Below are 17,199 nucleotides of genomic sequence, written 5' to 3' on the forward strand. Positions count from 1 at the left end.
CTTGATTGTTGTAATATAGGAGTAAAAGTAATATGATTGTTATATGAAAATGACTGATTGATGTCTAACTACATTTAATAACTAGTAATAATTATTGTAACTACCTAGGTTTTTTGTGTTTCTAACTAATTGGATTTGATATGTTTGATAAATAATAATAATATTCAGAGTATATCAATGTTCTTTTAGTGAATAATATTTATGAATAATAATCCATCACATGAATAAAGGAACAGAGCTTTTAATCCAAAAGTTTAAATCTTTAATGATGGCTATACAAATTTGAGTAACATTTGATGAATAAATAAAATTATAGCCAAAAACAGCATGGATTGGTTAGGGAAGCGAACTTTTCTTAGGGAGTTACCTCATAGTTATTGTAGTTTTGCATAACTTAACTATCATTACCATCAGTCACTTAGCCTACAAACTGGCAGTGTTAATTTTTGTATTGTAGTGTATATGTATTGTAACGATAAAATATTAAGCTGGGCACAGATCAGATGTAAAATTAAAAACTTAATAATATATTATAATATTGGCACAATAACTGAGCAAATGGAACTCTGATCTCAATTGTTATTGAACAACAAAGTTGATTAGAAGATGTACTGATTTGCATCATGTGATAGTCGGTTGTAGTTAATCCCTTTACAGATCGATTTGTTTTGCTGCACGTATCCCAGCAGGTGTGAATTAAGTTACGCTTCGGCAGCAGAACAGTGATGCCGTGCTACTTTGAACTTAAAAAATCAATAGCAAAGAATAAATTCAGTTGATTCTTAAACTTCTACATAACAACTGTAATCTATATAATATTTACAAACGTGTTTGGGAAAACTAAAGAAAGACTGTTGTTAAAAATACTCAGCAGACTAGTATTAAGACTCACGCTGTCTATGAAACATTATTAGAACTTCGGAGGTTAAATTCAAAGGAGATCGCTTTTGCCACTTGAGCTCATCACCTTGATGGCTAGTTAGGTATAGCTACTGCATGACGAGATATCGTCAATAATTGGCAATGGGTTAACAGCCATGATCTAAGTTTAACATATTTAAATTAAGTGCTCTAGAACGTTATGTATGCATGTTGCATGCTTCAAATAATTTTTGTTACTTATGTGGTAGGAGTCATATTTACTTAAATTGTTAATGTTTACAAAATATATTCTAATTTCTAATGTTTAACATCAATTTTAGCATTTGACATTTTGTGTCTTCTATGTTTCAAGTTCATCATTGATGATGGATGATTTGGAGGGATAATAGAATGATGTACATTTGCCATTATTGAATGTTACAATAAAAAGAGATGACATCTCAAGAACTGGTGTTTCTCCTCTTCTTCAGTCAAATAATATTATTTTTAGTAAAGTAAACATTAGTACATGGTTGTAAACTTTAATTCTGTTGCAAATCTGTTTTGTGAAGTGTTTTTTAGTTTAGTTTGGACTGGTACTGGATTCAAGAATATTTGTTTGTTCCTTTTTTGACAGTACAACATTTTGGAGTTAACTGTGATTTAGGTGAGTTGTACACGTTTTAATATTTGACTCTTGAACAAGAGGATTGATACCAATCTTTGAAACGTCATGTTTATATTATTGCCTCAAAGAATTTGTATTTGAAAAAAACCGTCAAAGCACTTTTTATTAAGAAGTCCTTGCATATCTGCACACAGCTGGCAAACAGAAACAAGTGGAGAATGCTGATTGCTGTAAGGTCTACCATGACAACACTTCAGCCCATGTTCCCTTCATTGTTACCATTTAGCTGTTCTGGATGAGGGTTTCGACATTGCCGCAGCCACCATTAAGTTCTGATGAGCCAGCAGACATTTCCTGTTTTCCAGAAAAATCTGGAAGGTCACTGTTTCTAAGATGTTTCCACCGCAAAATATAAGACAGGCTTTTACTACATTCACTGAAAGAGGATATGCTGGCTGACTTCCAAAGAGCTTCTCCAAAGGTGTATTGTGTTGGTAGCTTTGTATAGTTACCCAAGGAGACTGTTTTGAAGACTTCATAATTTGTGCTAATCAACAAATTATCTTTCTCAGATGCAGTCATTACTGTAAGGACAAACCCTGTAAGCTAGGTAAAAGTGTTAAAATGGGATTTCATTTTATGCCATTTTTAAAGTCAATAGGTTTGGCCATTTCCTCGCTCAGATATTTTCCAGCTTTAATCATTATTCGTCCAATTATTATTTAAAATGTGTACATCGTCACTGGATACGAGGTGTGTTCAAAAAGTATCGCGAATTTTGAATTTTCGCAGGTTAAGTATATTCGAATTTCGATTTTTTTGTGGCGTTATGTTGGTACACATGTCTCTCACTTATGTTGACAATTTCGGCCATTTTGAATGTTCAGTTAATTGTTGACAGCTGCTTTGCTTGCACGTGTTTTGGTTCATCTTCGATTTTTACCTATTCAAAAAAATGGAACAAAGAACCTTTATCTATCAAATTTTGTGTGAAAAACGAAATTAAGTGCGCGGATGCATTCCGAATGTTGACTGTGGCATACGGAGAAGCTACTTTGGACAGAAGCAAGGTTGATGAAGTGAAGAAAATGGTATTGGCCAATCGTCGAATCACTGTTAGAGAAATTGCCGAGGACCTAGGCATATCGATTGGCTCGTGCCATTCGATTTTAATCGATAATTTGGGCATGAAACGGGTCGCCTCACAATTCGTACCAAAATTGCTCAATTTCTATCAAAAACAGCATCGCGTGAACATTGCTAATGAGATGTTGGAATCTGTCTGCGACAACCCGAATTTGCTCCAGAGGGTCATAACTGGTGACGAATCGTGGGTTTATGGTTATGACGTGGAAACCAAAGCTCAATTCTCAATGGAAGCTGCCGCACGAACCAAGACCGAAAAAAGCACGCCAAGTTCGGTCGAATGTGAAAGTTTTGCTTACAGTTTTCTTCGATTGCAGGGGCGTAGTGCATCATGAGTTCTTGCCACAAGGTAGTAGAACGGTGAATAAGGAATATTACCTGCAAGTTATGCGCAATTTGCGTGAAGCAATCTGCCAGACACACCAGAATTTGTGGAAAAACAAAAATTGGCTTGTGCACCACGATAACGCCCTTGCTCACACATCGCTGCTTGTACGCGACTTCTTGGCTAATAACAACACACTAATGATACCACAGCCACCGTATTCCCCAGATCTGGCCTCCTGTGACTTTTCTTGTTCCCGAAACTGAAGAGGCCCATGAAAGGACGACGCTACGCTACGATTGACGAGATAGAGACGGCATCAAAGGAGGAGCTGAACAAGATACACAAAAAAAATTATTTTTTGAAGTGCTTCGAAGATTGGAAAAAACGTTGGCACAAGTGTATAATATCCCAGGGGGATTAGTTTGAAGGGGACAAAATATTCACGAATAAATAAATAATTTTGAAAATACACAAAATTCGCGATACTTTTTGAACACACCTCGTATATCTGTAATCTAGTCCTGAAGTCAGTTAAACATACACACACACACATACACACATGCATCCGCATGTGAAATAGGAGGTATTGGATAAGGAATATAAATATAAACATTTTTATCTGTGCCACAGCCCTATTGATAGCACGGTATAACAAAAGTCCATGTTTATAAAAACAAATAGTGCCTACATTGTAGTTGAGAGGTATACAAGGCTAAATATAATAGCCCTTGCACAAATAACGTGTTCTAGGTTAGAACTGTATAATGTGAAATTAATTTAACTCTTGACCGGTGTTTGGTACAGAATGACTCGGAAACTGAGTAAAGATGGAAGCGAGCGTCTGGCCGCTGGCTACTGTGAACTGTGTTGTATCGACTTTACGGACCTCAAGACCCATGTGTTGACACCGCAACATCTCAGGTGTGCCAACAACGCCGACTACTATGCCCAGCTCGACAGCATTATCCAGTCAAAGACTGCCGATGCCTTCTTTGCTTCACAAATGTGGTGAGTGGATAATACAAAGAACTAAAACTATGTTATGTATTGGAATTTGATGCTTACAGCTTTATTTTGGTGCACAAAGTTCTATGTGATTGGTAATTTACTTTTTTTAGTATTATATTATATTTATCATATACAACAACAAATAGTGTAGAGGCAAGACATTGTGAAGATCATCAGTTCCAGGTTATTAAAACTTTTCTTCAAAAAACGATCTTTCTGCATTCCCACACTTTTTCCATTTTTCATACAACACTGCTTAAAACTCGCTTGTAATCATATTTTGAAAGCCTCATCAGTTGGATTGTGGAATTTTCCACACCTTATCTGAGTCAGCGCTATGTCCTTTTTTTAATTTCATTAACTTAGTAAAAAGGTAAAGCTGCTGGTTAGGAGAATAGGTAGGGTGTTCCAGAGTAGTTCATATTGTGTTTGTTAAGGCACTGCTGTAGCATTGTTATGTAACAAAAACCAATCCTATGTTGCTCATTTTCTGCTATTTTTCTGGTGGTATCTCGCAGTCATTTGAGAATTTGTACACAGAGTTCTTTATTAACAGTTTTGCCTTCAGGAATAAACTCAGTGAAATAAGCCTTCATAATAAGAACTCACTTTCCCCAGGCTTTTGTCTAGTTAGAGATGGTCAAATCTCTAATATGATTCAGAAACTTATAAAATATGGTACTTATGCACTATACGGACCCCACCTATTCTTTACAAATTGGGCATAGTTAGGAGGGAAAAAACATGAATATATTTACAACAATGAACACAGAGAAAAAATCGTTACTGTGTATTGGCATAATTCCAGAAGGCTACGATATCCGCTAACAATGCATCAAACCTATCGCCTCCGGCCTCCGCTACTGCCGACCGCCACATGTATTCCACCAAGTGATGCCAAGCAGTAATAATAATTTATTTGCCATTAAGCAGTGAAGCATTGACAAAGTCATAATTCACATGTATACATACAAGCATGTCAAGTACAACTAAGTCTAATTAAAATTATCACTATACATAACATATTCAATCAATAAAAAATAAAGTAAATACTCTGGAAGTTTTTCTGAATGATGTCAAGTGTGATGTACTGTGCATTAATGAACATTGGTGTACTCATGATGAGTTGCACACATACTCACCAGTAGGCTACATATTGGCTGCAAGCTACTGTAGAAATGTGTCCTATGGGGGTGTGGCTATATTTGTGAGAGACTATCTTCAAAGTTGTTGTGAGGTTGTGAACATTGACTCTTTGTGCGAACTGAAGCAGTTTGAGGCAGCTGTGATCGCTTTCACTTCAATTAACTTATTAGTTGTGTCTGTCTACCGTACTCCGGATTCCTCTGTAGAAATTTTCACCACAAAGATGTCCAAACTCTTTGACACTCTTGACAACATGGTAAAATATAGAAACTTTAAAATTTTAATCGCTACTGACATGAACCTAGATCCAAGAAACAATGACAGTCAAGTTAAACATTTTTTAAACATGCTAAAGTCTTATGACTGTTTTTGTCTGAACTCTCAACCAACCCGTAACTCTTCCTGTTTGGATAACTTTATTTCCAACCTGCAGCCTACAACTTTTATCTGTGAAACAACACCCGCTCATCTCTCCGACCACAGTGGACTTCTTCTGAAAATGAGCTTCCTTGGCCTAACTAAGAAAAGTAAAGTGTTCCCATCAGTTGCAGACTGCACACCGAGAACTATAACTTACAGACTATTGAATGAAAATTGTATTAATAGGCTTAAATGTAGGTTAAGTCAGATTAACTGGTTAAATGTATTTTTACTGGCAAGTAAAGTTGACGAAGCTTTCCAGTCTTTTATGCAAATTTTAACTGACAATTTCAATGAATGTTGTCCTTTAAAAACAAAAACTATCAAACAGAATAGCAATGAAAGCCGTAACACGGTAAAACAAAAATTGGTATACTCCTTACCTTGCTAAAGTTAGGCTACTCCTAGATATATGCTACGAAAGAAGTAAGTCTAATCCTAGCCTAGTGTGTATCCACAGAAATTTGAAGAAATATTACAGAGAGCAAATAGACAATGCAAAAAGAATGGCAAATGATAAGTATATAATGGAATCCAATAATCACTGTAAAGCTGCATGGGCGGTTATTAACTCTGTTACTGGCCGCTTAAACAAAAAAGGTCTAAACCATGATACACCTATTACAGCTGGTGAGTTTAATGACTTTTTTGTAAATATTAATGATATTGTAAATAGAAATAGTGATAGTGTAAGCACTGCTTGTCCTATAGATGTATTGAAATCATCGGGTATTAAATCACCCAATTCACCCTCTTTCACTTGGTCTGAAGTGAGCATTGCTGACGTGTGTAATACTGTAAATAAGCTAAGCAATTCTAAATCTGAGGACGTCTTTGGCCTCTCGAATTTTGTGCTAAAAAAAATTATTGAAAACATATCCTGTCCATTAACGTATTTAATTAATTTTATTCTTAGCATAGGCATTTACCCTCAATGTCTAAAAGTTACTGTCACTGTTCCTATCCACAAGAAAGGAGATAGGTCAAATATAAGCAATTATCGTCCAATCGCCCTTGTGGCTGTTATATCTAAAATAATTGAAAGTATTATGAAAAAGCAAATTGTGAATTTTTTTGAGCATAACCACTTGTTTACACCTGCTCAGTACGGATTCAGGAATAACTTGACAACTGTTAAGGCAGTGGAAAATGTTGTATCTCATGTATTAGAAAGTTTTGAAAACAAGGAAGAAGCCTGTGCACTACTTTTAGACTTAAGTAAAGCATTCGATATGGTACCTCATAATGAACTCATAGAAAAGCTAAGTTACTATGGTGTTGAGCACAAGGAACTGTCTCTGTTCATTTCTTACCTGACTGATCGTTTGCAGTATGTGAGGGTGGGCGCAGACCTGTCTAGTCTTAAGCATGTTACTTGTGGAGTGCCTCAGGGCTCTGTCCTGGGCCCCTTTTTGTTTACTGTTTTTGTAAATGACTTGCCTGCCTTTGTGCCTAACAAAACCATACTCTATGCAGACGACACAACTCTGTTAACATCAGGTAAAGATCGTAACCTGAATAATGTAATTTTGAATTACATGAAAGAAAGATCCCACATATGGTTTCATGCAAACAAATTAAAGGTTAACCAAGAAAAAACAGAAAACATTGTATTTAGTTTAAGTAGTAGACCTAAAGGCTCTGAAAATAAATCTGTGAAACTTCTAGGAATTAATCTAGATTCTAGCCTTACTTGGGGTGTTCATACCAACTCACTCTGCTCTCGTCTTTCTAGAGTTATCTTTTGTTTAAAGAAACTCAAGTTATGTACAAGTCCTAGTATACTTATCAATGCCTACTTTTCACTTTTTCACTCTCACCTTTTGTATGGCACTATTCTTTGGGGCAACTCTGCTGGTGCAAAGGAAGTATTTAAATGTCAAAAAAAAGCTATTCGATGCCTTGTGAACATAAGTGAAACAGATTCTTGTAAACCTTTTTTTATAGAGCTAGGCATACTAACGCTGCCAAGTATTTACATTTTGCAAAGCCTGGTTTTTATCAAAGAAAATCTGACTTCGTTTAGCCTAAGAAACTCTGTACATTCTTATAATACCAGATCTGTAAACTTAATTGATGTGAAATATACTAGGCTGAGCAAATCCCAACATAGCTATATCTACATTGGTACAAAACTATTTAATAAGTTACCTCTCAACGCCAAAACAATGAGCACTAAGAACTTTAAGAATATGTTAATTAAGTGGCTAAAAGTGAAAGCCTTTTATTCAGTTGAGGAAGTTTATTTAAGTGATTTTAATAACATTGAATGTTGAATTTTAAACTAGTTTTAAGGAATTTTAATTAGTTGTAAATGTTGAATTTTAAACTGGTTTTAAGGAATTTTAATTAGTTATAAGAAATGTGACAATTGATGTGGCCTAACTCATACCAGCTCTGACATTGTTAATACTTTTAAGTGGGACAACAATAAAGATTCTTGATTTCTTGATTTCTTGAACAATTCAAAACTTGAATAATATTAATTCAAAAGTCTATGATATTCAAATTAAAAAATTCGTCAATGGAATAAAAGGGATTATTTATCAGCCATTTATACAACTTTTTACAGAAGGGTTTCTCAGGATATTTAATGATTAAGTTTTTGTAATTTATTATATATTTTTAGTGAGATGACAATGTGGCTATTCAATGTTTTAGTCAATCTACAAGAATTAATGTTTGACTGGTTTTTAGATCTTGTGTCATACTTATGACTGCTTGGTTTAAGCATATCAGAGTTTTTAAAAACATACAGGATCAAGTCAAAGATATACACATTGATCACTGTAGGAATATTTAAGCTTACAAATATGGGTTTACAATGTTCTAAGGGCCCTGCATCAGAAATGGTTCTGACAGCTTTTTTCTGTAGCACGAGAATTTCTTCTATCCTACTGCAGTTTCCAAACAGAATTATTCCGTACCTGAATACCGATTGAAAATTTGCAAAGTACGCTGATCTAATGTAATTTTGATGAATGCAATAAGTTAACCGCTTTAATAAAAATATTACTCAAGATAATTTAATACTTAAATAATCAATATGTGGTCCCCAAGTAAGAGTCTTGTCAACAAAAATTCCTAGAAACTTTACGTTAGTAGAAGGGTTATCTTTTAGAAAGTTTTCATTAAATTTTCTCAAAGAAAATGAGATTTTTTGTGTTTTTTCTTCGTTGAAATGGAATCCATTCGACATGAACCATTCAGAAGCCTCTTTTAAAGTATTTAGACAAAGAGATCTAAGTTCTTCAAGGTTTTTATTAGAATTAAAAAATGTAGTGTCGTCAGCATACATATAGGTTTTACCTTTAACCGAATTTGGAAGATCGTTAATACTAATTAAAAAAAAGGAGCGGCCCCAGTACAGAGCCCTGAGGTACACCGTATGAGACCATCTAACTCCTTGGACCATTCTCCATCTATACAAACCTTTTGTTTTCGATTGCTAAGGTATGATTTAAAAAAAACTTAATTGTGACCCTGAAACACCATAGTAGTTCAATTTCATTAACAGTTCTGAATGATTTACACATTCAAAAGCCTTGCTCAGGTCACAAAGGGTGGCCTGAGCAAAAGCCTTGTTCTCAAAGGCTGATAGCACATCTTGCACCAACATATCTACAGCGTCAATAGTAGATTTTCCCTTTCTAAATCCAAATTGAGAATTACTTAAAAAATTGTTTTCTTCAAAATACGCATTTATCTGGTCATAAACCAACATTTCAAATATTTTGGATAAAACGGGAATAATCGAAATTGGGCGATAACTCTGCGGCTTGTCCTTGGGCCCCTTCTTAAAATCCGGACATATCCGACTTAACTTCAATTCGTCAGGAAAAATTCCCTCCACAAGACATAAGTTAAAACAGTAAGACAAAGGACTTGCAATGGATTTTATTATATTTTTTAAAAGGTTATTGGACATTAGATAAATGTCACAACTATTTGAGTTTTTAAGACTGCTGGCTAATGTAATTACTTCATTAGGAGTAATTGGTTGCCATGCAAAATTTTGAGAATTCACTGGCAAATTTTTAATAAGCTCCTCTGAACCATATCTAGGGCAGCCCATTTTATTTTTTATTTCATTTACAGAATTGATGTAGGAATTATTGAATGAATCAGGTGAAATTCCAATGTTAGAATTATTTACAAAACTCATTTTTCCATTATCTTTTATTATTTTCCAGGCAGTTTTACATTTGTTGCTGCTATTATTTATTAATTTTGTATTATGAGTTAATTTTGCATTTTTTACTGATTGTTTATAATGTTTCTTCAGGTTTAAAAAAGCTTTTATTTCAGGTTCTGAGGCCGATTTAAAATTTTTTACTATACCATTCAAAAATAATAATCTTTTTTTTATGTCAGCTAGATCATTAGTATACCGATTATGTTTTAATACTGATAAATTATTCTGGTTTACTTTTTTTAGTTTGGCAAAATAGTTGATATTGTCTATTAGCAATTTAAAAAAAATTTGAAAAGCACTGAGAGCAGTTGGTTTATTCATACTCAATATGCCATCCCACTGATACGTGTTTAGTTTGTCTGTCAAGTGTGCCCAGGCATTATTAGAAACAAATAATTTGTAATAACTGACAGAATCTGGACTATTTTCCGCTAATTGTTTTTTCCTCTTTACTGAACCAAAAGGTGCATGTATTATGAGACCATTGTGGTCAGAGAAAGGAAAGTTTAAAATGTCGCAATCTATTTTAAATTCTCTTTGGTAATTTACTAGAACATTGTCCAGACAATTAGCACCTCTGGTTGCTTTATTGTTTATGTAATAAAAATCATGCTGGCGCATGACATTGCAAAACTGTTTTGACATGTTATTAGTTTTGGTGACATCAAAATTAAAATTAAAGTCCCCCCCTATGATAGAGGTGTAATTTGGGCAGCTAGCTAAGAAAGAGAGCAACTTGTCAACATTTTCAAGGAAGATATGTGGGTTTCCGGATGGTGAGTGATAAAGTGACACTATTATAAGTTTTAAACTATCAATAAAAATTGCAGCTGCCTCAAAGTTTACTTCTGAAACAAATTGATTTACATCACATGTCCTGCTTTGGACATCATTGCGGATAAAAATCAACGAACCCCCACGAATGTGGTTTGACCGACAGAAAGCGCTGACACAGGTATAACCATCAGGTGCAGCTAGTTTAATTTCCTCCTCTTTGAGCCAGTGTTCACACAAACCTACCACAAAAATATTTTTATCAGTTAAAAAGCTATCCAAAATTGAAATTTTATTTTTTAGACCTTGAATATTTAAAAACAAAACACTGGAATTTGACCCGTTACAGTTAAAGACAGTATTCAGATTAGTATTTTTTTTTTTTTTGTTTTCTTGTGTTTTGGTTACGTCTTAAACCTAAGCATAATTTATTTCTATGGGTCTTACTCCTAAAAAATCTATATTTATAGGCGTACTATTTAGTGAACCTGTAGCACATGACACACAACTGACCATATCATCACCAGCACATTTATTACAAATGTTACAACTAGATACTGTCGGAGTGAAGTGAGCATCTGTATTATCATCTAAGGTAGCAGGCTCCATTGTCTCCCCGTCTGAGGTCACAGATGATATGGTGACATCTCATCAGCAGAACTCAAAAGTGCTGTCATCTCACTGGGAGTTGCTGGATGTGTTAGTATGGTTGAAGCGAGACCATCAGAAGATATCGGTATTGTGCAGCTGGGGACATATCAGCTTTCTCCCACAGTTCACGGTGAGAAGAGATGGTGTATCTTAGCTTCTCCACAAAGGCGGAATAGGATAGTCCATTTCGAAGCTTCCTTTTTGCGTACTCATTACGTGTGATGATGTAAACAGAAACTTTACTGACTTTAATAAACTTAATCAGTTCAGCAACAAAGTGTTCAGGTTCAATACCATCTCTTGTACAACCCATTGGTGAACAAATAAGTTGTTTTAGACCCCTTTTTTTAAATTCTCGAGTTAAATCTTCAAAAGCTAGGTTATAATTGCTAATTTTGGGTTTTTGGTAGTATTTATCTTTTGTAATTAGACTAAATATTTCAGCACCTTCTGCAGTTTTCTGGTACGCCAAATGACTTGTAATGCAATCTTTCATAGAGGGTTTGCCAAACTTTTCTTTAAAAATCGTTGCAATTCCAGCACTCATACTTCTTTCATTATTTAGGTCTGCCGATATGCAATGTGAGAAAGCGACATGTTCGTCTCCTTGATGTTTTTCAAAGACATCCATGATGTTCGCCTCAATTACTGTAATTGGTTCTTTATTTTCCATTGTTGGTATAATTGAGGACCTTGCTGATATTGGAGAGAGAGGGAAACTAGTGATTGGTGTTAACCTGATATTAGCAGTATCAATTTTATTTAGAAAATCTATGACAGCCATGGCAGTGACAGGGGCGCCAGGTGCCGGACAGTGGCTCACGCGACCGCTCTGCATGTCCACTATCTAGTCTCCTGACCTAAGTAAGGTTAGGTTATGTTATGATAGTAATTTAACATATCATAACCTTACTATACCTGATTTTTAAAAAAATAGGTGGGGTTAGTATAGTGCATCAGTGCCTAAAATATATTTATAATCTCAAAGTTTGATTCTCAATAGTTTTTTAGACTAAGTTTGATTTAAATAGTCACTAAATTCTATTGTTCATAAACCCTTTGAGACTGCCCAATAACACAAAAAGTAATCCAAGTATATCTATTTAAAAGTTGCTGGTCATTATATTTGTAGTATTAAATGTTTGTACTAAATTTGGCATTTTACTGATTACAGTCAGGTTTTTTGATTGATATTGGACATGATAGTAACAGCTAGTTCTTCGAACATGATTAATTTTTTATTATATTTGAAATTGCTTACACAATTGTTTTTAAACATGATAAAAAGCATCATTGTTAATAACTTTAGTAGTTCCAGAACACGCAAGTTAAATCGAATGTTGCTAAGAATTTGTAATTTGACTGCCATATTTGGAAATTGGCGGACAATTTTGAAATCATAAATTCATATTTGTAACTGTCAATCAAAAGTAGGTGAATTCCTTTATTTAGAATTTCTTGTAAATTCAATAGTTTTTTAGTTACTTTTGGTGGGATAGTTAAAATAGACTATTAAAATAGACTGTTGTGTATTAAACAACAATATATCCTGTATAATATTCTTATGACATTTGATCGATAATGGATCCTGATCTTCCTGGAACTCAACACAAAGTGGCCTACACTCTGACAATGACAGTGACAATGATGTGCCCCTTCCAAACCGTACTGTGGACGCTGTGCAAAATTTAGTAGATGATGATTCTGATGATTTTTCAAGTGAATTCTCCAATGAGTCTTGTGAGGTGGTCAAAACTGTTAAAAACTTCAAAGCATCAAGTAGCCCTGACATCTACGGAGTGTCATGCAAGGTATTAAAGGCGGTGATTGATACTGTGGCGGTTCCTCTGTGTACAGCTATAAACAGCTGCCTTAGACAGGGTGTTTTTCCTGCCAAATTGAAAGTTGCACGTACTGTGCCTATCTTTAAAAAGGGAAATGCAGAAGACATTGCAAACTACAGGCCTATCTCTGTCCTCCCGATAATGTCTAAGGTGCTAGAAACAATTCTAAAAACTCAATTGACAAATTTCTTTGAATCTCACTTTCTGTTGGGAGATCACCAACATGGCTTCAGAAGAGACCGCTCTACCACCACTGCTCTTCTGTCTTTGTTTGCTGAAATTATCAGAGCCTTTGAGGATGGGGATTCGCTGGCCTTAACGCTATGCGTCTGAGTAAGGCCTTCGACTGTGTATCTCATAGAATCCTACTTGATAAGATGGAGAAGTATGGAATAAGGAAAATTGCTCTACAGACCCTGGAAAACTACTTGGAAAACAGACGCCAGATAGTCTCCATCGGTGGTGCAACATCTAGCAGCAGGGAAATTGTGCACAGCGTCCCACAGGGCTCCGTACTAGGACCATTGCTGTTCATCGTCACAGTCAACGACCTCAGACTAAACGACCAGGCATTACTTTTTGCCGATAATACCACACTGGTCTCAAGAGGAGGGTACGCGGATGAAATTCTCAGAGATGCCCAAGATCTGCTGTCTGTGGCGAAAATGTGGTTTGCAGCAAACAAGCTTAAATTAAACGAAGATAAAACCCAGCAGATCTTGTGCACTTTGAGCGGACAAACCCGGAAGATAATGTGGAGGCTGTTAAGCTACTTGGTTTTTGGCTTGATCCTAAGTTGGATTGGAATCAGCATATAACGCAAATCTCCACAAAGCTCTCCAGGGTAGTTTTCCTTCTCTGGAAACTCAAACATGTAATTACGGAGAAATACCTTGAAATTGTGTACCATGCACATTTTCACAGCCACCTGTCCTACGGATTGCTTCTCTGGGGACATGCCCCTATGTGTGGTGAGGTATTGCTGCTCCAGAAGAAGGCTATGCGCACCCTAACATCTGCCAAACACCTGGACCACTGTCGTCCGATCTTCAGATGACTGGGAATTTTGACAGTATATGGGCAGTACGTTTTAAACTCGTTGTAATAACCAGCAGGATTTTACTCAAAGACAAGACGTTCACAACTACAACACCAGAGGAGCATAAGCGTTGAATATCCCGAAATGTAGACTGTCAAAGTCCCAAAAGTGTTTCCTCGTAGCAGCATTGAAACTCTTTAACAGCCTACCTGAAGAGAAAAAAAGCGTTGAACAGTTTAAAGTTCAGAAGTGAAATCTACAACAAATTAATAGAAAGGCCTCTCTATTCACTCACTAAGCTGGATGCGACGCCACTCTTCTAGTCCCACCTTCCGGGATCAACCAAACTGACGCAATCTATCTGGAATTCCAATCATCGATGAAGACTTCAAGTATCAAGTATTTCTAATGATGAACATTACATGGGTACAGTTCTTCCCCCTGTATGGGCTCTGACAACCTCCGGTTTGAAACCCATTACTTTTGTTCTCGTGCCTGGACTTCTAGTACCTTGTCCTGGTCAAGGTAAGCCATTAGACTATGCTAGGCTCTTGTTTAATAACATTTTTTTTTAGAAAATATCAAATTTTCAGATACGTATGCCTTTGAAGTATTCAGTAAATCAGAACTGACCCCACATTTTCAAATTAACAAATGGAAAGACCTTACAATGTCTGAGTTGTTGCATTTTTTTGCCCTTCTCTTGCACACTGGAACTATTAGATTGAATCGTGTCAAGGATTGTTGGAACACTAATAAGTTATTTTATTTACATGCTTTCCATCATATAATGTTAAGGGATACATTTTTGAACATTTTATGATGTTTTTACCTTCATAATCCAAAGTCCAGGAAAAATCTAGTATGGATAAAATCCAGTTTGTTGTTACCCATTTCAATAACAAAATGAATTGTGGTATTTTCTACATATGGAGCGTTCATTAGATGAAACAATAATTCTGTGGCGAGGTCGTCTAGAGTACATTGCAGGTAAAAACGTCACAAGTAACGGTGTGAAGTTGTACTCTCTTACAGAACTCTGATTGATACTCAAATTTCATGTGTATGCTGGTTTTAGTGTAGGGGGGGAAAGGTCGTACAGAAAAGGTTGTATTGCATTTGGAAAAAAAATTGAATAATGGCCACTCCATTTTCATGGATAACTTTTACAACAGTTATTCGCTGGCCTAAAAGCTCCTTGCACAGAATGCGTATTGCACCAGGAGTGTGCCTCAACAGAAAAAAATGTCCCAAATGAAATGCAAACTGCCAAACTAAAGAAAGATGAGACCGTGACGATGTATTGAATTAGAGTCATGATAAGAAAGTGGCTTGACAAGCGTGTTGTGATCCATATAAACACTGAATTTAAGACTTCATCTCCAAACTGTAATGAATAAGCCACTCCACATCATACAGTATAATGCATATATGAGTGGTGTAGATAGGGCTGACTAATTACTATCATACTACCCCTGTGAACGAAAAACAATACCCTGGTACAAGAAAATTTTCATTCACTTTCTTCAAGTGGTTCTACTAAATGCACACAATCTGCATTCCAGTGGAAAATGAATTTTTATAAATTTAGACTTTTATAAGTCATTTGTCACTCTTGAGCTTTGAGTCCTGCTCAGAAAAGGGCACAACTTAGCAATTATTATATCTTTTCCGCAGCCAATGTTATTTTGTCAGGCAAATTTTGTTTTGAATTATTTTTATGAGTCCCATCTCACAATACTGAATTATTTCAATCCTTTGTGAGTATTGATCCAGTTTTTCTCCCACCTAAGTTGATATCCTCTTGCTTTTAGGTATTATCCAATTTGTGCACTTTCAATTTAGTTTGATTTTAGTCCATGTTCACTGAGGATTATTACATCAGGTATTGGAGTTATTGTTTCCAATAAGTATATAAGTCTGTTTATTTTGTTGGATATTCCCTGGATATTTTGGTGTAGTATACTGCCCATGGATTCAGTTGAATACTTTCATTGAAGAAGTATCTGGTGTGATAAGCTACTTTTCCAGCTTTTTTCTTGTGGCTTGTCTGTAAGAAAGAAGAGCATGAGCCAGAATTACTTGCAGCCTGTATTATTTCTAAAGTATGTTTTCTTGTGAGACTGCAGTGTCACATAAGTAGTTTACAGAATTTCTTTATATGTCTCATTTTCTTGTAGTTGTCTTGCACTTACATGAGGGAATTTACTGTGGTAAAGAAGCCACACTGCTTGCCAGTAACTGAAATGTCACTTAGAATTGTATTTATTTACTGTTGTGAATAAGAATAAGAAATTTATTCTGCCAGAAAATATTCTACACAAATACATTGGCATGCCAATACAATGTTACAACATTTTTTAAACAAAGAACATTCTAAAAGTAATGCTTCGTCCACACTTTTGAGATGTACTCTTCCACCGAATAGAATGATCTTTTACAATGAAAATAATTTAGTTTCAAATTCCATATCACTTAGCATCCTTATATCTAATGGTAACTTATTGTATAGTCTAATAGCCATCATCATTGGGCTTTTGTCGGTTTTAGCTAGTCTAGTTTGAGGTAGGTTGATATTGTTAAAACTTCTTGTTTCTTAATTGTGAACATTTTTCCTTACGTTTACTTTATCTAAATTAGCTCGGAGGTATAATAGGCATTGTTGCTCATATAAAGAAAATAATGTCAAAATTTTAAAACGTGTTTGCAATGCACTTTTGAGAACAAATGAAGCCAACAATTTGGGAAACTCACCATCCCCAGTCCCGTCACCATCCACCCTCGCCACTGATGCAAACACAGTAAACAACTTTATGCGATTTAATATCTTTCTTTTAAATATCCAGTCAATTACAAATAAACTAGACATGGTAAATATTTGGATAAATGAACTTATATATAAAACGATTAATGAACATTGGCTTCATGAAGAAGAATTACTTTTATATCCTCCACTAGGATTTAATTTAGCCAATAGTCATTAACTTCCCCTTATAAGAGGAGGAAGCAGTGTATATGCAAAGGTAGGTATGGAATTTCAGATAATTTAGTAAACTATTGTCTTCCTCTTGTGTCCTCTTGTCTTCAGCAATTTTACTCAAAAAAGAAAATTTCTTAGTTGTAACTATTCATTGTACACCTGATTCCAATGTTAACAAT

The 17,199-nt window shown here is 35.3% G+C and overlaps 1 protein-coding gene across 1 annotated transcript in view; it reads left to right on the forward strand.

The window, feature by feature from the left end:
* LOC124373943 overlaps positions 1-17,199 on the forward strand; it is a gene marked incomplete at its 5' end in the record, with an annotated part of 40,831 nt that overhangs the window by 14,226 nt on the left and 9,406 nt on the right. The window contains 1 exon segment of the mRNA XM_046832252.1: positions 3,768-3,971. Coding sequence (XP_046688208.1) covers positions 3,768-3,971 — 204 coding nt within the window.

Source organism: Homalodisca vitripennis, unplaced genomic scaffold (assembly GCF_021130785.1).
Source record: "Homalodisca vitripennis isolate AUS2020 unplaced genomic scaffold, UT_GWSS_2.1 ScUCBcl_6722;HRSCAF=14066, whole genome shotgun sequence".
NCBI classification, from domain to species: domain Eukaryota; kingdom Metazoa; phylum Arthropoda; class Insecta; order Hemiptera; family Cicadellidae; genus Homalodisca; species Homalodisca vitripennis.